The sequence below is a fragment of the Diadema antillarum genome, unplaced genomic scaffold, assembly GCF_040938485.1.
Source record: "Diadema antillarum isolate AM-2024a unplaced genomic scaffold, OU_Dant_1.0 scf00000075, whole genome shotgun sequence".
NCBI classification, from domain to species: Eukaryota; Metazoa; Echinodermata; class Echinoidea; order Diadematoida; family Diadematidae; genus Diadema; species Diadema antillarum.
Genome location: NW_027270964.1, coordinates 5,041,525 through 5,063,808, shown reverse-complemented (window position 1 = coordinate 5,063,808; position 22,284 = coordinate 5,041,525). Strand labels below are relative to the sequence as shown.

Genomic DNA, 22,284 nt, shown 5'->3' with positions numbered 1-22,284 from the left:
CTAGAAGCTCTCATTTGTGAAGGCAGTTGATTCTGGACTTTTTGAAGCACTACAAGAGAAACATCTTTATACAAATTCATCACTTATTTGTTTCATTTCCATCCGAGAAGATGACTGGATAGCCCATATTCAGCTGCAATAGCTGGTCTTCCACGGGGTCCAGGCTTATTCTAAACAGTTGGGTCGCTACCGTAAGCCCCTAATCGTCGCTCTCCACGCTAATACTTAGTCTATGTGCCGGCTTACAGTCACCTTAAGGATGATTAGTTGACTGAAAGTCTGGGCTCTCTCTCTCTAATAAGTTGACATGATAGGCATGGTGAAGTAAGTCTGAGTCAGGCTGATATTATGTCACTGATGTGGCTAAATCTGTTTTCTGGCCTTCACTGCGTACAAACACCTGTTTCCCACTTCCACATCTTTTCGCTCCACTCCGCTGGGTCACAAGTGTGTCAAGGGGGCATTACCACTTTCTCCGAGATTCACCTCCGCGGGAAGACGCTTCGAAGAAGAACACCGGAACAGTTGCCACTCAAGAGAGTGAAAAAGATACTTCAGCTAGGGAAATCATCATTTAGTTCCAATAGAGGAGCCTTTAGTAACAAACAGTATATTCCTAACCATGTCCTGATGCCTACGTAATATGTTCCTAATTATGTATTTGACTACGTGAACTTGCGCAAGTGAGACGAAGATCTTGGCAAAACTTCATATGTTATCCACAGCTGCTAAGAAACACGTCGGATGGATTACAGCATGAGGGTGATGAGATCAAGGCGTATCATGTCGATGTTGTCCTTGGATACACCGATACATTTAGTCCGCACGTATCGCAAGGAAGCTATATCTAGGGTAGAAGAGAGACCTGGTAGGATGCGGAGACTGTTCTCGATCAGACTCGGCCAAGGTTGACTCCAAAAGGGCTTAGTTAGGATCGTTGCGAGGATACGGTAACAGGTTGAATATTGGGCGACGTGTTCAGAAAGAGTCACATTCGTCGCATAATAGCCATCGTCTCTCGCTGGGGATGAGTGGTTATCACCATCATTTGCCCAAGTACTGATCGATTGTCAGTTCATTACGCCTGATCTCACAAAAACACACACCATAATATAATTATCAGTAACACCTATTTACTCTCTCTGTATATCTTCATCCCTCAGTCCTCAGGAGAAGGCACACAAAAAATAACAGAATGTTACAGTTGCAAAAGTCATTAATAAACAGATTAATACATGTTATGAAATGTTTTTCTGCTGGAGGCGAGTTATGTTTAGCAATCTCGGAGTCAAATGACCTTTGCTAGAACTTTTCTCTCTCCGAGTTCATTGACCGTCGAAGATTACTGACTCACCGTTTTCACAGTGACGACCCATGAAGCCTGGTAGGCAGGCGCACTCCCCTGTGACGTCATCACAAATGCCGCCGTTGAAACAGTTTAGACAGTCCCTGTCACACGCCTCGCCCCAGAAACCAGCTGGACAGGCTGGAGAGAGAGAGAAGATGATCACGTGACAAACTATAAACGTAAATTATGTCTCTAGTTCTTTCACTAGAGTATAAATACAAAAATCATGACCAGTGTCTTTGTGGTAAAACTTAAAAAAAGGAAAAAAAGCGTCGTTATCTTTGAACATTTAGTTGATAACAATTATTCAGCGTAATATATCAAATGACAAAACCCCTGTTATTCAAGAAATTTACGTGAATATAATAAAAAGTAGATAGATAGATAGATAAATAAATAGATAGATGTATAGATAAATAAATAACTAAATGGATAAAAAGACTAGCTACCGTTACCTTGGCTACCTATCTTAGAACATTATTTTGAACCTAAACGAAAACAACCTTATGAAATGACACCAAACACGAGCGACTTTTGAAGTATTACTCTTATGTGACCCGGGAACTAAATCCCACTTTGAGAGAAAAAAGGTCATCTTACTACAGGCCTACAGTATTTCAGTCCCAACAAAATGACAGATATTTCGAAGTCATAGTAAACCATCGTACGCCTGTCTTCACGCAATCTCGAATTTGGATCCTTGCACGTAAATTAGCGACCAAGGACTTAAGAAATCATGGCGCGAAGTCCTCTGGGCAGATGAAAGCCACTTTCACAAATGTACCGTGTCGGCAAGCATTCTAACATTCAATTAAATTGAGCGTCTTCAGAACTATTTCCTTTTCCCGTCCCGTAAATGCTTACCAATTAACGCTGTAATTCAATTGCTAGTGAAGTTCTAGGCATTACCGTTGCCATGACAACATTCGAGTTTCGCAATGCCTTCTAAATGAAGAGTGATAACTGACGTCGGTTAAAAACAGTCAATAGAAAGAGGAAATCGTTGAGGTTACGTTCTTCCGTTAGTCTTGGTCCTAATTTAGTTCCCTCTTGAGATTTCAATCACACCCTATCGTTCTCCTCTCATCTTACTATAACCATCCTTGCTCAGTCTCCTTTTTATCAAAAGTTCATTCTGTGTGGATGTAAACATCTAATTTTCCCCGTACATTTATTTGTTCAGCTTCTGTTGTTATGCACATGTTTCTTATTCTCTCTGTACATAATGAAGATGTATTTATCCCTCAATACTGTCTCACGGCTTTCAGTTGCATTTAAACGTTGAAATAACATTGGTACATCCATCGTTTAGAATTCATCGTCATTTCACATCATACATAAAATTTAGGCTTTCAAATTTCTAATTTGTAACGCATGGCGGAAGAATAAAATTTATCGATTCTCTGCATGTGTACATAATATTGTGGAAGTTTAACTAAAAAAACAACAACACATAAACACTTTATTGTGAAATGCATTCATGATACTTCAGATAGATGGATCTGTCGTTTTTCAAGTGGTTATCTTTTCTCTGAGATTGGCAAAATGTTCGAAATCCTGTTCTTGATTTACAGTATATAATTTCTCTCTTGTGTATTGGGATAAAGTGCAAATGGATAATATGTTATTCCAACGTACCGAAATTGGGGGAAAACTCTTCTAAATGCCAAATGCAAAGGGAAACATCTTGTCCTACATTATATGTGACGTGCCAAGCTCATTACCCTAGTTATTCATCGCATGACATGGGTAGTTGGCAATAATTCTATATCGCTAACTGTTTATATTCTACTTTCACTTTAAAATGAGGCCTCGACGTGTGGTTATCCTTGTGGGAGCCCTAGACTTGTGCAACAGCCTTTAATAGGACAGGTGCTCGTGGTGAGTAATGCCACTCACCTCTCACGATAACCTCCATAATCCCGTGGAGTCCGTCCGCACGTTTTCCAAACAGGTGACACTCGTACAGTCCGGCGTCCAGCGCCTGCGCTTGTTCAACATCTACCGTAGACTGTCGTTTCCAGTCGCTTACGGCGTCACCGTGCTTTCTCCAAATGACTTTCCTCACATCCGTCTCTGCGCGCAGGCTAAACGAGTCGTTAACACTTACTCGTATCGATCGCTTGAATGGCCGTACTCGCACTGGGGATTGGGGGAGAAATGGCATGGGAGAAGCGAATTTGGGTAATCCAAGATCAAATCATCCGGTATTCTTGACATGATAACATACTATTGTTAGAACTTTCTAATAATTTCTATTCACGTCCACAATTGGACTGTTTCGCTGAAGAATGGAACTTGAGTAAAGACCTTACGATATGATTACAATTTTCGGTGTATATCTAAGTTCATTCTTTTCCTTGGTATGATTTCCGCCAAGAGATGCAGCAAAGACTACAATTTTTGTGAGGATGATAGTTCATGCAGAAAGACATGAGGATAACTTACAATTTGTTTCTTGCAGAAGTGTTGTTATTCTGGAAATATGATCTCCACTATGATGTAGACACGTGTATGCTCCCACAGAGGTAACGTTTCGTGGAAGCCTCAGGACTGTCGTATTCTCGTTTATTGATACAATCTCGTGATTTGCGGGAAAATCTCCGTCAGATCCAAACGAGAGGAGCCGCTCGAATGTCACGTTTGATGTCACGAACCTGGGTCCGTGGAGAGCGAGGACGCGGACGGTTGGCGGACCGGGCTGGTCGGGCTGGAAGGAGTTGGTGGCTGGAGCCACGAGGCAGGCGAAGTTGGAGAGAGGAGACGTGGAATCTGTAAAGATCGTAGGAAAAAAGTCAAGTAATTACGTCAGAGATTTCTTCTCATGTCGTTGTCACCTTTACAAGGCAATACAATTGCATTCCATACTTCCACGTCTTTTCCATACGTCTTTTCGACTAAAGCTCAATTTAACTAGCTCTCGTGTTATGCAGAACACGTAATTGACAATTTAGTCAACCTCACATGTAGTCTTTAAAGGTCATTGATCGAGATTCACCCGGTGCTTGATTTTTTAAAGGATTACTTCGCATTAAAAAGGATTACTTAGCATTTAGAATGAAGACTTTAAGAAAAATAAACGCAAAAACTTCCTACATACCACTGACATACAAAGATTCCTATTTCACAGACCATTTTCATTGAAACAAGAGTATTCACACAAAATGTCCCAGACACAGATGTTTCTTCAAAAGAAAATTGTTTCGGATTGAATGAGGCAAATCAAGCAAGTAGTTTTGACTAAATTTTGAGGGAATTTAGCCAAATACAAGAAAAGATGAAAGACATGGAGTCCTGTGAGAATATCCACTTTGTCTTGGTCTGGCATCTGTGTATAACATTCCTTGCGCAGAATTCCTTGTTTGGCGCGCACACAAAATTGCTCGAATGTGACTTTTCTTGATGTATAGTGAGAAAATTTACACCTCGTAAGTCTTGGGGGATGAGTGGTAGCATAATCGTCTGGCTGTGTTTTCACACGATTCGTCTGTCATTCAAATTAATGATTCTTGCCAACTACTCGACTTATAGAATCATCGATAATTATGAACAAATATACAGAATAACCACTGCCAGAAGGGATCAGAACAATCACCGGCCATTGGCTGGACGCTCGGTCGTTGAGTGGATATGACGCCTGTCTAGCAATCAGAAGGTCGCGGGTTCGAAACCCAATACCCTCGTATGCATGTACAATTTGTACGTTCGTGGTTTTTACCATGGCTATCACTCGAACCACTGAATAATCGGTCCCAATGAAGGGCAATTTGTCAATCAGTTACTTCTCTCTTCAGAGCATAACGATAGAAATAGTGGCACTGCATGTGTTCTATGAACAGATTGGATAAGGAGTTTCGCTCTAGAGACATTTCTGTCACGTGACCACAAGATGATCGAGATAACCTTTGACTGCTACGTATGATGACAGATCATTGCTTATGTAAACTTCTTCCAAGTTTGCGCACTGATTGTTCGTTTTGCCTTTTTTTTTCAGTTATCGTTGCTCTTCATCTGATACACATTCCCCCTCAGGGAACATTTTCCTCCACGTTGAGATAAAAATCAGCCTGTCCTTGACACAGTTGGAATATGTTTTTAGTCGAAGGTGGAGTCAACCTTAATAGATTTGTGTGCCATGGAGGAGAACCACGTACTCACTGTCACCTCAAACCAAATACAAATTCTGAAAAGGAAAATTCCTCCCTAATAGTATGTTACTTGGTATAAAAAAAAAGCCGAAAAAAAAAAACACCAGAGAAGTAGACCAGTGAAAATTTGGTGGAAAAGAATCAGACACACTCAAAAAACTATGAAATGAACAATTCTAGAGAGTCAGACAAATTGGCAAATCTGTGTGATGTACTTGTTGAGCAACCCATACGTCTGTACACAGATATTCACCAATTTCCATTTCTGTCCATATATATATATATATATATATATATATATATATATATATGCTATCAAAGCTGCTCTTTATAGTAAGAATATTATGTTTTTGCATACTATCATAAGATGATAAGTTCCGTCTATGCCCAAATATTTGAGGAAAAAGAAAATTGGTGAATTTTTGTGTACACAGTTGCCGATTTGTCTTACCCTCTGAACTTTAACAGTTTATAACTCTTTATCTATTTCTTTCTGATCTACTTCTCAGGGGGGGGGGGGGGTTCATAAAGCTGTTCGTAAAAATACGAACGACTTACGAGCGACTGGTGATCAGTTCTTGTGCTGAATTATGGAAATTCTGATAAGTATAGCACATCAGAACTGATCACCAGTCGCTCGTAAGTTGTTCGTAACTTTACGAACAGCTTTATGAAACACCCCCAGGTCTCTCTGTTTTCATACAAAGCAGCATACGTATACCAAGATGAAACTTTCCTCTCATACTCGCACCATACAGTTAACTACCACTCAAGTTAAATTCAAGGTTAGTAAGATGAGAGAATGAAGCAAACCAATTATACCACAAGACAGTGTTATTGGACTCAAGTCTGCCCTAAGAAAGAGAAGATGGTGTTATGAAGTTTAGCATGTGTTTACGAAGCAGTAATATTGTCTGCAGTGAAATCATTATGCAAATAAGATGAAACGATGCCATCGTCTCACAATTTTTACTGTTCTTTATTTTACACTATTCATCACACATGCAGTCACGTTGATCACGGGGTTCATTTCTCTAGAGTTCGTCAAATGCCCCTCAACATTCACTCTCGTCTTGAGGTGGACGTACAACTTCCGTGTGTGATAACTTTCGTGTGTGCGGGTAGATGGGGGGAGGGGGACAGGACATGTGTGTGTGCGTAATTGAGAGAACGAGATTTCAATAAAAACTTACTGTTACCGCAAAAAGAGGCATCTTTATTAAATATCCGTCGCTAACGTAAAACACCTCTTGTCTGTCCAACTTGTCCTTTGTTGTAAACGACAATGCAACAGGACAAGACGGTCAAAACAAACTCGTCACAAAATGAAAAAAGCCCCCGAGGTATACAACAAACCCGACCGAGTGATGTATGAATATGACTCGGCGGAAAAACCCCAAGCAGTCACTGGCATGCATAGGGTACAACGTTAAGAAGATTACATGACGAAGCAAGGAGAGATAGCTATACAGAAAGCAAGAAGCCATTTCTAAGTAGGAGTGATGCTTAGACCACACTCTTCTCCCCTGAAGCAGAATCGCGATTGCTTGTGTAAATGTTATTGATATGAAGGATGATATAGGCCTGCTTCTGGTGTTGAAGTCATTTCAGTGTAATGTGCAGCAATTATGCTTTCCGTCCAATCAGGTCAATCATTTCACCTATACCCCAGCCTCCAACATCCCCCTTATTACGTCAATACCTCCTTGACTTCCGCGCGTGGCGTTGAAATCTACTCTCCCGTTGCCTGTTGTCATGGAAACGAGTGCTTGTAAGAACTCGGGCAGGCAGGATTCTATCACCCGCCTTTTCCTCTCTAAGCATACCATAAGGATTTCAGCGGAATCGTCTCATCACTAAAAACGAAGTAACCGACGGGGCTTAAAGAGGGGGAAATTTCACTTTTCTCCGTCATACAGCGAGGCTTAAGATCTGTAGACTTCCTTATTTTCCGGATAGTAATTGTGCCCCTTTAATAGGGTTTAAGATGACGTGCTTCCGCCAGTTGGCAAGAATATAGATTCCCTGGGCTATCGCCTAGTCCTTAAAAACAGCAAGTTGACATGGTTACCACGAAAATGAGATGCAATAGAATACGGGGCAACATAACAGTCAGAAGGATTCTCATTCGGCTAAAAGAACAAATCTCACCACAAAATTGGCGCAGTTTTAAAAACTCGGTTTCCCACGTCTTTCCGACTATTGTTTCAAAGACTAAATCATTGATCACACTGGAACCGGTGTGGGTTTATGGTAGGAAAAGAGACCAGACGTTAAAACATGGCAAATGTTTTCTAAAACTTGCACGAGGATATGTGTGGAGATCATGCTTAAAGGCTTAATCAGTCGTAATCCTAAAGCCCTCACACTGTTCTACAAACCTGAATGTTTTCACTCGACACATTAAAGGGATCGTACAGTTTTGGTTGAGACCTATTTTCAGGTTTCTAACATTTTTTGTTGTTGAAATAATTAGAAACTTCTTATGAAATATGAAAGAGCATGTAATTCTATGAGGAATTCCGATGTTTATTTGATGAAAATTGGTTTAGAAATGGCTGAGATATCAAAACAGAACGATTCTAATAAAGTGTGGGACCCACACTTTATTACGATCGCTTTGTTTTACTTTGTTTTGTGATGTTTCAGTCATTCCAAACCCGATTTTCATCAAATAAACTTTGAATTCCTCTTAAAATGGTATGTTCTGTACTATATCATAAGTGTTTTCTTGGTATCTCGCAAAAAGTTAAAAACCCAATTCTTATCTCCACCAAAACTGTACTATCCCTTTAACAATGGTTTAACGAGAACAAAAGACGATTTGATAACAGGACATTTTTCCGGTTGAAAAAACCAGAACTGACAAACTTGTTCGTAGCTTGGTGATAATAGAGGAATAACATCATAACACTGTAAGGCTTAACTTAGTAGGATCATGTGATTACTGGTAAGGTGAACTAAGTCAATCCTTCAGTTTTAATGCGGGACTGGAACCTAAGACTATCCTTCAAAATAAAGTTCTCTGACAACAACACGACAATTCAAACAGACGTGGACACGTCGTAAACAGCAAATAATCAGAAATCAATCAGTTATCGATAAAGTAAAATACATCATTTCAAACTCGTTGTACACTGATAATTTCAGCCTAGTTAAGATCACGACTTCAAAGATTTTCATGCACGGGTCGATACCCGGCACAGAGAAAGAGAGAGAGAGAGAGAGAGAGAGAGAGAGAGAGAGAGAGAGAGAGAGAGAGAGAAAGAATGTATTTCATGAGGCATGATAATATGAGATCTAATGAGTCACAAAGACTTTTGATTGCTTGGCACAAATCACACACTGAATTCAAGGCCCATGTGAGTACTCTCCGAGGGACTCTTAATTACAGGCTAATTTCCTTCGCAAACAAACGATTCGGCACACAAACACATCTATTCGGATCTGACAACAGCAAAGTAAAACGGTCACGGAATTTGGCTGTCACCTACATTGGAATATTATAGTCGATGAGGGCGTGTGTGGCTCTGTTTTCCAAAACTGATTTAAACTGAGTCAAACTTTACTTTCACTTTTGTCAACATAATGTACATGGAAATATGTGAAATTTGACAGGCGTGTTGTTGAAAATATACACAGCCAGCCAGGAATAACAACATGTTCATGTCTACATTATAATAACTACGGAAAAGAGATATACAATCGTATTGATACACTCTGTTCCTTATTCCTGCAATCCAAATCTAAGATGACCCCTGTTGATGCATTTTGAATGACTATCCAACGACATAACTCTCTTGGAGGAAGGTGATCAGGTGAGTGCAGTGCAGTTGCAGGTGAGAGTGCAAGATGCAGTTGTAGGAAGAAAATTGAGATTGACAATAAGATGACAATCTATACTATAAATATTTGTTAGCTCAATTGGTTTGGAGAATATAATTGTATCAAATATCGTTTAAGTGAAGCTTTCAAAGAATAAATACTTGAACAAGACTTTATATTATCCGGGAGATTATTCCAAATATCCGGACCCGAATGTCTTATAGATTTGTGTGTCACTAATAATTTGGGATTCAAAAGGTGGAAATTTCTACATATACGAGTAGGGTACGAATGGACAGAAGTATTGAACCTAAACATGTTATCAAACGATGATGGAAGTTGATGATGTATATATTTGAACATAATTACTGCTACTTGAATAATATTCAAATCAAAAACCTTCAATGTTTTAAGCTCATGAAATAAAGAATCAGTATGAGCCAGAAAATGTCTGTGCATAACCAAAGTTAGGTAATCACTGAATACTTAATGAAAATATGCATCATTGTTTTTTTTAAAAACATTTTTGCTTTATTTTTTCTGCACCCTGTTAAGCCCCACCTCTAAAAACAATCCTCCAGAACATCTTTATTCATATGCTAGCTGTGACATCATCATCCTGTAACACTTGAGCTGACAAGCAGACTAGGTTTTGTGCCTTACTATTCCTTGCTATGTGAAAAATTTGTCAGAAGCATTTACATGAGAAAGAACATGTGTTGCTGTTGTGAGTATATTGCAGGTAGCATGATATAGTATTCGTGTCATTAATGTCATAGGATTTACACTGAAAATAATGGAAAGAAAATAACTTTCCAGACCCATATCGTCATGACTTTGGCAGTGTAACAACCCCTCCTACCGATTTGCCAGGATGATGAGTTGTTTTGGAATATTTTGAGATCAAAAGTGCAGTATAGTTTTTGTCGATTTTGATTCCAGAAGAACCCTCCCGGTTCACTAGTGGGAATGTAGAATTTTACATACGTGATGATCAATCTGCCCGACTAATCGTATTTTCCAAAAAGCTCCATTTATTTGATTAAAGCGGAAAATCGGTGAGGACAGTATAGCTGCTGTTGCCGATTTGTCGATTATCGATAACCGATCATAGAAAAGAAAAATTACGTAATGATCAGGAATGCTCTTTTAAAAGACTGTCACACTTCCGGCGAACTTTTTGGCTAACGTACAGCGATATTTCACACATATCGTATGCATATGTGTACATTTCGGAGTAAAAATCGACAGTTCTACAGGCATAAAAATGAGAACTATGTTTTCACTTTAACTGTTTAACAAGAGGAAAAACGCGCTACCATGTTATGCACGAGAAATGCTTGCAGGTTTGTACTTGTGAGTGGCATTAGCCAGCACCTTTATGCTAACCAAGTCCCAGAAGTTTGGCAAAAAGTCATTGCTCATAGAGACCAGAAATCACATCCGGGCCGCACATCTCCCCCTATTATTTGCAATAGCAAGAAATTAAGTAACGTTCTGAAGAGGACGGAAGCACGATCTTCGACAGTCACAGAATCAGAGTCGCTGTTACGTTTGAATTGAGGTTTCCTTCATGTCCATACTTCTTGCCAACGTTGTCAAACTGACAAATAAGTTACGGGAATGGCACGCTGAAAAGCGTGGGAATCCCAACTTTTTGTAAATTGACAAAAACAAACAAACAAACAAACAAACAAACAAACAAACAAACAAAACAAAAATACACAAACAAACTAATAATCAAATAAACAAAACACCATTTCAAGAAGAGAAATAAAAACCAGCAACACATATAGGAATCGTGGCAGATAGAGCAGAACTGTCAAGGTATGAAATAACGGCCGTCATACACGAATGTCAACGAATTCGTTTAAAGATTTTCCTATCAATGTCATCATTCTTTTTCGGAAAGACAAACGTAAGCACATTCTGAAATTATCTGGACGGAGTTTTTTTTTTTTTCATTCTAAAAGTGCATAGATGACGTATCTGGATGGAGGGCCTTTATTCACAAATTACGTAAATGAAGTAACAGACGAACAACAAAATGAATTCCGTTGACCCACGGATATCATTGGAGAGCCCACTTTAGGAATTACCCACATTTGGCAAGGGGAAGGTTTTCAAGAATAGATTTACTCTTTAAGATACATGACAACATGAACTCGTGATATACCTTCAATCAACATGTACTTAACAGAATGTCTTAATGAGTCTTGAACGCTGGAACGCAGGAACACTGAACACACGACTGTTAGCGAAAGCCTAAAACCACATACACAAGCATGTAGTGGATTCCGACTCGGCAACCTTCGAGATTTCCTGACACGAGTTTGTATCATCATCGCACTTAAAGCTGGTATAACGCCAAATATTATTGTGAGGGTGTCAACATCAATTACAGTCAGCTTCAGACAGGGATGTATGTGTGCATGGAGGTGTGTTCTTCTGAATACACTGACTTAGACAACGTTAGAAAGTAACAGAAGTGACAAGTGAAAAGATCAAGCCTTTTGATCTAAATACTTTCATTTAATTAGTTCAGGGGACAAAGTTTATCATAAACACAAAATTCCATGAATAGATATTAGTGTTGACCTCATTTTGTAACAATTTTAGGTGTATCGTTAACAATCATGGATACCCGGCTGTCAGAATCTATTCGTTCTCTCCAATGCGGACAAATTAAGCCCTCATCTTTGTAACTTCAAAAAAGGAGATAATTTCAACAAAGTTATGCGGCTGCTCATATTCATGCAGTCACGCCGGTCAGCGTATCTTCTCGATGATTCTGCCGAGAAGAAACAAAGTACGTGTGATCTGCGGATGAGGGTCACTGAACTCACACCTTCAAACGAGCACGGACTCCATTGCGCACTAACAGTCTACACTCTAAGCTTGAAGTGGGATCTGAGTTTCTCTCATTGGTTGAATTTCCAGCCGAATTACAACACGTTTTAGATTTCAGGTCGTGGTTAATTTGAGAGTGTCGATTCGGCGAAACATCAGGTACTGGTCGCGTCACCATGTAATCCAGAGGTTTTCACATCACACACACGTGACTTTCCCCTTTGGTTGAGAGAGACCATACCGTAAAATCACTCATCCCCATAGGTCTAATCTCCGCTGATCAGAACGTCAAGTTCGCCCAAGGGCGCGGGAAAGGGTCGTTAAATGTTTTGCGGGAGATTCGTGCCAAATGTATTCTCTGGTAACATTATATGAAATGCTTGTTTTGACAAATTATTTTGTCATTGCCATACCATCAACGAGTTTTCCTTGGCATGTCACCATCAAACTCAAGAAGGCTAAATCAATATCCTTACAAACCACGGATCATTTTATTTTGCATTCCAAACGCTGGGACATTGAATTGTATAGCTAAATTTGTGGGCTTGACTATTGCTCACATATTTTGCGTCCTGTCATCATTCTTGAAGAAGAAGTAGTAAAAATTGACGGCATGAAGACTCGATAACTGCTGAATGATATTTCTTTTTCACGAATGTGCTTGTGCGATAACGACAAAAATGCTGGAACTGTGTTGACTACTCTCACGGCGATCATAAGACACACTACAGTGATTACTTGAATTACTGCAAATTACTGCTTTGCTCCATAAAAATCATAAACATCACGTGACATTTTCAAAAATACATATGAAATGACAGAGAAAGAAAGAGAGAGAGAGAGAGAGAGAGAAAGCATTTGACCCCATCTCGTGATTTTCACGTTAAAGATTGCTTTCAATAATTATTCACATTGTAAAACATGATGAGAAAGTTGATGAAAGCAAACAGGATAAGAAGTACACGAGTGTGTAGTACATGGAATGGGATCATACCGCTTATCAGCACTCCCCTCAGGGGAACAATTAACAGCACGTGCCAAATTGGCAATGCATTGACACAGTAATAGTGTGACCCCTCCAAGGCCTGTGTGTGACGTCAAGAGTATAGTGATATCGCTCACTACAACGAATCTCTCTGAACGCGTTAGCGTTTCAGTGTGCGGCCATTCGTGTAGGCCTATACACAGATCATATAGCAGTGGTACATGGCGACTCCACGCACGCCCTACATACTGCGATTGATTCACCTTTCATTTCTAATTAACTCAGTGAATATGGAGATAATTGGGAACATTCTAATGGCCAAACTTTCACAGACAATTCTGGGGCATTGAAATGTAGCATACGCTGGACACAGTTAACAAGACTATGATTATAGACTCAACGTTTCCAGGTTTGGCGTGGTATATTAGCCTAGTCAGAGCGATTGTTCCGCAAGTGTAGAAATATATGTATTTTGCAACAGGTTCGTTTTTTAATTCTAAACAATTTACCGCCAGATTTGGTGATATGAATGTTTTTATTTGAAACATCGGATTTGCCTCCTCTTCGTTATTCCCTGTATCATACTTCGCTCTTTACAATGTGGATCTTATGGACTATTTTCTTCCTTTTTAAGAAAAAAAAAAACACCCCTCGAGATTGCTAGCCAAAACATTGAATATTTAAAGGACTGACATCTCTTGCTACTCCATCTATATTTCGGTAGCTGGTATCAAGTTTTTATTCCATAGCCTGTTCGTGTATGTTAGTGTGTTAGTGTGTTTGTGTGTTTGTGTGTGTGTGTGTGAGTGTTTGAATTTTTTAAAACTTAACATTTGCTACCTTCTACTCTATCACTCTGTTCGTGGACTTTATTGTTCGAAAACTTCACAACCAATAACGACGGAGGGTAATGCATGATTATTTACTTTGTTCTGCGTTGTGTTCTCAGACATGATATTGCGTTCGCGGAGTGAAGCGTTAGCAATAGCTTTTTGAAAATCAGTCAATGAATATATGACTTGTTGATGTTATAGTTGTTAATATACGTTGTTACAGTTAGTCCTGCGTTATTAGAAAAAGCGCTCCAAGGCGTGAAATCATTTCACACAGTCACAGCAGAGAGAAAGTGTGTGTGTGTGTGTGTGTGTGTGTGTGTGTGTGTGTGTGTGTGTGTGTGTGTGTGTGTGTGTATGTGTGTGTGTGTGTGTGTGTGTGTGTGTGTGTGTGTGTGTGTGTGTGTGTGTGCGTTTGCGTCTCTGGAATAAGGATGATTGATTTGATTATAGCCTACGTTTATTCTAATTCGACCCGATTGATGGAAAAGAGAATGGGAAATGAGGTAACAGAGGCATAAATGCATGAAGAAATTAGAATGAAACCGGGAGAAAATGACACAATTAATGAACCAAGGCATGTGAGTCACTACGTACATACGTGAATCATGCAATAAACAGAAATGAATGTAACAATAAAGGAAATAAAAAGGCATGCTACCAATGGGACAGCCAGTTACTGCAGCGGTGACTGGTAGGTGAAAGAATAGCAGCTTTTCTCCTCCAGACTCCACTATAGTCTCCTCGCGTCGAGGTGAGGAGAGGAACAAAAACTTGTCACATTACTGACGGACCTGGAGGGTAAATGACATCTCGCATCAGCTGGCATCTTTTCGAGGATGGCATCCACTTCACACCCTACTTACTCTCCCACCACCGTCCCAATATTTGCCCTCAGTGCAACGAACAGGTTAGGACGTCGGACGTCACGTGACGCGAGGACGGAAAAAAATAACAAGAAAACTAAAAGAAAAAAAAAAGGAGAGAAGGGACAGAGAGAAGAAGACGTGCTGAGATGGGAGAGGAGCCACGATACATGCAGTGCAAATGGCAGTGCAAGCAAATATTGTATGAAAGGAAGGACATAATTGGAGGCGAAATTGGCTCGGAGTTTGATTTCATCCCTGGAGGTATATAGCCGGGCTTTAAGGGACTGTTCTCCTTCAACGGATTCATTTGTATCGACATCTTGTGGATCTGTTCTCCCTTTCTTTCTAGACGAACAAGAATAATAGAACAAAAAATCCGACAGAAATCGAACATATTCATAAGTGGTATGTTTCCATAAATATATCGTGAGCCGCGAAACCCACCTCCGATGTACCTTCACAAGGAAGAACATTCACGAAGACAAATTCTTCCTCTTCTTCTTCTTCTTATTTTTCTTCTTTTACTATACTGAAATGAAATTTAAGATATCCGAATTTCCTGACCGTATCTCTGGAATATCTTAGCCCCCCCCCCCCGAAAAAATGATTAAAACACAATTCGACGTCATGCGTATCTTTCGGAAGAGCCGCCTCTATTCGCATAGAAACAATCTAAAACTCCGATAATTTTGTAGAGGGCAGCCTGAAACACATTTGTGCATGAAAAATATGAGAAATGGAACGATTCGATGAGTATCTATGTCTAGAGGACTAATGCGTTATGGAGTATTGTGGATTATGACAAATTATGGCGATGGGGGAGGGGGTAGGGGGATAAGTGTTGTGGGTTCAAAGTCTCTAGTTAATCTCGTGACGGCTTATCATGAAAGACATTCCCAAGGTAAAACACTCGTCACACTACCTCATTTAACCTGTCGCAGTTTCACCGATGAATTAGTGCTATGTTATGAATTAGCACACCATCATGACTTGAACATCATTATTTAATGCGAGTTTGATTGACTTGATCTCTAACTCTGACAGAAGTAAGAAAAAATGAAATGAAGATCATGAAGATTGTCAACATTTTTAGTGCCAAAAATAGATATTGCATGATGTTACCAGACGAGGGAAGTGACCAAGAACTTTCCATTGACTTATTGAGTGACTCTTCCTTTTGAGCTGTTTTTTTTTACTGCAACTGGCTGACAAATTATCCTTCATCGACGTAAATGCACATCGCTTATTTAGTGTTTGTTTGTTTGTTTGTTTGTTTGTTTGTTTGTTTGTTTGTTTTTTGTAACAGACAAGATTAAAATCATGGGCTACATTGACATGCAGGTTGGATTGGAACCCAAGACCTCCTGATTGATAGACGGGCGTCATATCCACTAGACTTTACTATACCGTGCTCCCAACCGAGCCCAACCAGGTACCGCTTACAATTTGTTCAAATTAATGATTCTTGCATCGAGTTTGCATTCCCATGTTTTTTATTATGCCTATTACTCAAAAACACCAAATAATCCGGGTTTTTTTTTTTTACGTCGATGAAAGGCAATTTGTCAAGCAATGATTTTCACTTCATCTGACTTGAATCATACATGAAGACCAGGGGGGCGTTTCATCAACGAGTTCGTCGGAGTTTTCACCGACGAATTTGCTATCAGCCAATCAGACCAAGGATTTCATTAGCTTTTAACAGTTGTCAGTGTAAATCCTTGCGTCTGATTGGCTGATAGCAAATTCGTCGGTGAAAACCCCCGACGAACTCGTTGATGAAACGCCCCCCAGATGGCACTCATAGGTAACCCAAGACTAGACAAAAAGGGCACGACTATACGCTTTCTTTTCCTGGTACCCATTTCAGGACCGCTACTGCCAAATACCATTGTCACCCCACACAATACTTATGTCGGTAGACTTGAGAGAGTTAAGGCTGTCAAAAAGACGTGACGCAGACGTAATGACGAAAGAAACGGCAGGTTACAACGCCATCAGACCAGTCGTTTTGAAGGTGTGGTGGTATGAAGTCTGCACGAATCGTGCTGGACCAGTGTCTCGTCAAGGAAAAGCAACCCACTCAGTTTCCCGAATGACAGTTATGATAACAATAATTACAATGATAATGGTCTTATTCGCCCAGGGTATTAGCCTCTTACCAGACAGACATCATGGTAATTGATATGATCACCCAAGAGTTGTCGGGTACCTATTTATACACCTGCCTTAAGAGGGATACTGTGGGCAACACATGATCTTGTTCAAGAAAGGAAGCTGCGGTTCAAACCCTGAATCCACTCCTTTTACACTTCGGGACAGTGTTCTCATGACATTGGCAATTGTTGCCAAATCCCCTATATCGCACATCCCCATCACCCTGTGTGGATATCCACATACGCACCACTAAGTTTTTTTTTTTCCTGGACGTACAACACATATGATGTAGTTCCATGGTTATTCTATGGAGCTACGTATAACTTCATCGTTATTCTAGTATTACAACATAATATAATTACTGGCCACTTTGCCACTTTGCCCCTATAGCACCCAATTCTGACCTGCGTCGGTGCCTAATTATGTTAGGGTCAATACCTCTAATCCGAGAAGGAAGAGATCATATAGGGCGGAGTTCAGTGACTGGTTACATGGATGGACAATGTCGGTATCCTAAGAGATTATCGCTAGTGAATTAATAAATCAGAAGCTAAAATCCATCCTCCTGGACCATCAGGATACGATTCAAGCATCACACAGCTGAAATGATTCATGGTGAAGCACCACTGAACAGAAATTGTGATTGTATTAGATTGTGACCCATTATCATGCCACGCAAATGAGTCGCAAACATGAAAACAAAGGCAACTTCAAAAAAGGAGAATTGCTTCAACGACGAGGACTTTGACATCTGTTCAGCTGTTCAAAGAGTGAAATGTTAATATGTAATGAGCTAACTCATGTCAGAGTTTTTTAAGTTAAGAATGTTTGGTTGTCAATTCATTTCGTTTTTCATGCAGCATGTTACTAACTTTCAATCGTATCATGATTTGCCTCATTGTGTTTAGATGTCAAGCCTCGTCACTTTAACTTCAAGTCAATTTCTTTAAACTGTATTGTATCTCTTGGTTGGTTTTCTTACTGTTTCTGTAGTGAATTTTCCCCATAAATAATAAAGTGGGGACAAAGTGTACATTAATAGAAAAGTCTACGACCTTATCACGCCTTTGTGGTGAATGCTAGCAAGTAGTGACTTTGCTTGAAGACAGATAATTATGTCATGGAGGTTCATTGCGCGATTTGCTGTTACTAAATAAGACGATTACCATACTAAAGATAGATATCTATAAGAATACACCTGTACAGAATACTGCGTGTTGTCCTCATCAGTGACCACCTACTATTCTCATCAACAATTGACCGGGTCGAGTAACCAGTAATTCTTGAGCCAAATGACCAGTTTTCACCTTTAACTACCGTCCTATACACTTCGCGAAAATCGCAGAGAAAGCTCAAATGCTTCAAACACATCACCAGAGCTCAAGGCTGCGAATTGCAATAGAAGAAGACGTCATCGATTTTCAGACTGTAACGAATTTTTCTGAGAGTCACTTGGCAATGACCTCGCAGAAAGTATCAAGTTCGAAGCTCCGTTCTGGCGGCATTTTGAAAAGCAGTTTTATTGTTCAAAAGGGAAGCTACTATTACACATGACATGTATACTCGAACAAAGAGCCGCTGTCTCATTTTCTTACTACTGTCTCTGAGTCTATTTACTTTTGATTTCCATTCAATAAAGAAAGAAGACATTTAAAATCTATCTCTTCTATTGACATGTCAACTGCGGACGATTTTCCTGGTGTGTACTTTAACAAGATGATTAAATTGGCTGTGATAAGGAATACTCGCCGTTCATATTGCCTATACAATCTGTCAATCTGTATGGTAAGACTAGTATTACGAGACAAATGAGAGTAAAGATCAGAAAGAATGACGTCAGCCTCTAATTTCAATCTAAATATACCATTGTCACTTTGTTATCTTTACGGCTGAAACTGCTAAACTCAAAGACATATAGACATAGAGGAAATAGATATAAAGAGGAATAAATCTTGCACACGAGATTGCCAACATAATACTTGATAAGAAGAAAACTAGAGGGGTAACGACAATAATACATTGTGACTATTACCATATTTGCGCTGAGATATGTGATAGAATAATCGGTAATTACATAACCTTTCTCATTCATCTGCAAAAGTAATTCGTATTTTTTCACTGACATCCACTAATACGACGTCATTGTCTAAATCCTGCCCCTAGGGTGAACACAAAGAAAATACGGGAATGTAGAATCACCTTCTGGAAGTTGAAAACTCAGTTTGATTCATGAAAAAAAAAAGGTAATTTGGATAGAAAGGAAATGTCACATTATAAATCTTCCTCTGCCACGGCTGCAGCAATTTGCGCTGACAGCTTTGCACGGATTCACTCCTTTCTGAGGACACACTTAGTGTACTTCACGGTCAACTTCATGGTCAATAGTTTGACAGTGACCGTTGAAAGTGTCGAGAGATTGAAAATTCCTTTTGACCTTCCCGACGGGCATTTTGCTTTCAATCATGCCCTTTCTCTCTCAACTGAAAAAAGTAATAAACGACATCCTCAAACCATCAAAAGTTTCGATTATCTTCATTCGAAGGAGGCTGGTCGAGTGCTAATAAGATGCTCTTCAGGATGCCACTGTCGTTTGGCAGTGACGAAAATAAAATTTTTCTCTTAAACTTCATAGGCGCTGCTCTAACGGTAACAAGTCAAATGAAGTCTAAGAAAGTCCATGACAACTTCTCCAGTAGATCTCGTGCTGCGTCAAAAATGGGATAATTTGATTTACCTTCACACCGTAATTTCCCTTTATTCATCTAGATTCAATTTAATGTATTTCATTTTATATATACGTATTCCCTTTGCTATCACGAATTATTACGATGTATAACCTGTTTCAGCCACGGCAAGTGACCGCACAAAACATGACGAGAGGAAGTGTGCACTTCAATCGATATTAATCGCCCCAGAATGGGCATTTTCCATTAGCTCGAGTAACAAGCGATGACCAATCACCGCTGTTTGCTCCTTCCAATATTTGATTTTTTGCACACTGTGACGGCGAATCTTGAGGGCAATGATCAACGCTGTCGAAATCCACAAAACGACGGATTTCCTGTCGATTTGGGGCCAATCTGCGCATCCTGCCGTCGCGGCATCGATACTCGACGGTCTCTCGCCTTTCTTCCACGGATGGCTTGCTGAGCGCTCAACCAACTGACGCTGGGTATCAGACTGTCATCCTCTCCTCCTTCCCTCTCCAGTCTTACCACATCAAAGTATCTCCGAATGACATATCGTGTGAGAGAGAAAACATCGGAAGTATAACGGAAGAGAAATACAAATCGGCCTGATTCCACGCACTTGTTGTAATGACAGACGTTTTCATTACACGTTACTCCGCGATCAAATCACATTCGTATTATGCCTTGTTTGACGGGTAAATAACATTCATATTGCTATACCACTATCATTATCGCTATCATCAGTACAATGGTGATGATGATGATGATGATCATAGTAATGATGATAATGATAATGATCTTAATAATGATAATTGTTATTATATTTCATTATTATTATCATCATCATCGTCACATTATTATTATTATCATCATCAATATTATTGTTATAATTATCATTGTAAATTTGTTATTTTTATTATTGTCATTATTATTATTATTGATGATAGTGATAATGACAGTGATGATAACATCATCATATCATAATATCATCTCATCATCGTCATTATCATCATCATTGTCATCATCATGGTTATTGTTTCCATGTCAACACAACATAGTTACATAAACTTACAATTACCAGCTTCTCCACAAGTTCTGGGGTCAGAAAGGCGATTATGACACCTCTTGTGTAAATATAGTATAACTGATACATTCAGCTAGAGAAATAAAACGAGAACAGAGTAATGATAATAATAATAATAATAATAATAATAATAATAATAATAATAATAATAATAATAATAATAATAATAATAATAATAATATGGACACTTGTAATGTAACAACAAGAGAATAAAGGTAATTTGTTATCTTGACCTAGTTAATGAAACAAAAATGTTGCAGTTTAACTTACAAATTAGATTTAAACACCAAACACTTGATCATAATGTCGGTGAGTCTTCTCTGCCATGCAGCGTGCTTTGTTCAAACTACGTTTAGAGCAGCGAGTCAACAGGAATTCGATCATTCCGTAGACGTTTGATGTTCACTTTTCGTTTGTTTGATCAACTGTAGCTAGATATGATGCTATATCCTTTATCCGATTGTATGATTCATTCTTTGTTTTGGCAAAAGATTCAAACTATACGAATGGGAGTATGAGAAAGTAGAACAGGACGGGTGGCCACTGCATCAATTTTCTTGCATCATTGCCACCACATGTACAATGTGTTTGATTTGGAGAGTGGTCGTGGCTCCAGGCTGATACTCAAATTTCTGTCAGTGCCATCGCTTTCTCTTCTATGCGCAGCATAAACTTTTCACAACATAAAACTTTGCTGTACAGAAGGTAGAAACTTTAATGATTCACTTGTTACGTGTTTACAGGAAATGATTCCTTGTGATATGCAAATATAATTGACATTATAACTAGAAGGCTTTGTCACATGATTTTGTACAAAACATTTTTTCCCCAATTTCCACTGCTAACAAGTTTTCAGAATTGTTGGTCCACAAAGACGTTTCTTACAACGATCTGTTATGATCCATTAGTGGACAACATATCCGTTGATGGGACAAATACATGTAGATGTGACTGTGTAATTATAAGTTTGGACAAACAAGCATAAAGTTGATACAGATTACGCGATGCCAAACCGATGACTGTGCTGGCAATAGATCATGTTCATCAACGCTTGCCAAATACTAACTTGATATGGCTCGTCAGGAAAACCTTCCTAGAAGTGTACTTGCGTAAGAATAAACCTCGGTATCATCTGAATTTGGTTTCACACTAAACAGGTGTACTTCAGTCGGGACAAAATAATATGTCAGCCTGGAAAAGGATTACCCAAACAGTCCGTCAGAACAAAGCACGTTGACAGAGAAGATTCACCGCTAAGTCGTTCCACCAAAGATGATAGAGCGCGGTTCCACCTCCCAGAGCTTTAAAGCGATGATATAGTATTGGTTTAGGTAAGGATTTAGCCTTTAACTTTTTGCAAGATACTTGGAAATCGCTTTATGAAATGTTAAAGAGCTTACAATTCTAAAATGAATTCAAAGTTCACTTGAAGAAAAATCAGTTTTGAAAAGGCTCAGATATCCAAAAACAAAGTAAAGCAAAGCGATCTTAAAAG

General features: G+C 39.3%; 1 protein-coding gene across 1 annotated transcript in view; it reads right to left on the bottom strand.

Moving 5' to 3' along the window:
• The window catches only part of LOC139717457 (receptor-type tyrosine-protein phosphatase delta-like), a 143,630-nt gene that overhangs the window by 93,312 nt on the left and 28,034 nt on the right, over positions 1-22,284 (bottom strand). Inside the window, exons 2-4 of the mRNA XM_071628963.1 lie at positions 3,797-4,120; positions 3,248-3,490; positions 1,355-1,486 (exon numbers count right to left, since the gene is read on the bottom strand). Coding sequence (XP_071485064.1) covers positions 1,355-1,486; positions 3,248-3,490; positions 3,797-4,120 — 699 coding nt within the window. The remainder of the gene's footprint in view (positions 1-1,354; positions 1,487-3,247; positions 3,491-3,796; positions 4,121-22,284) is intronic.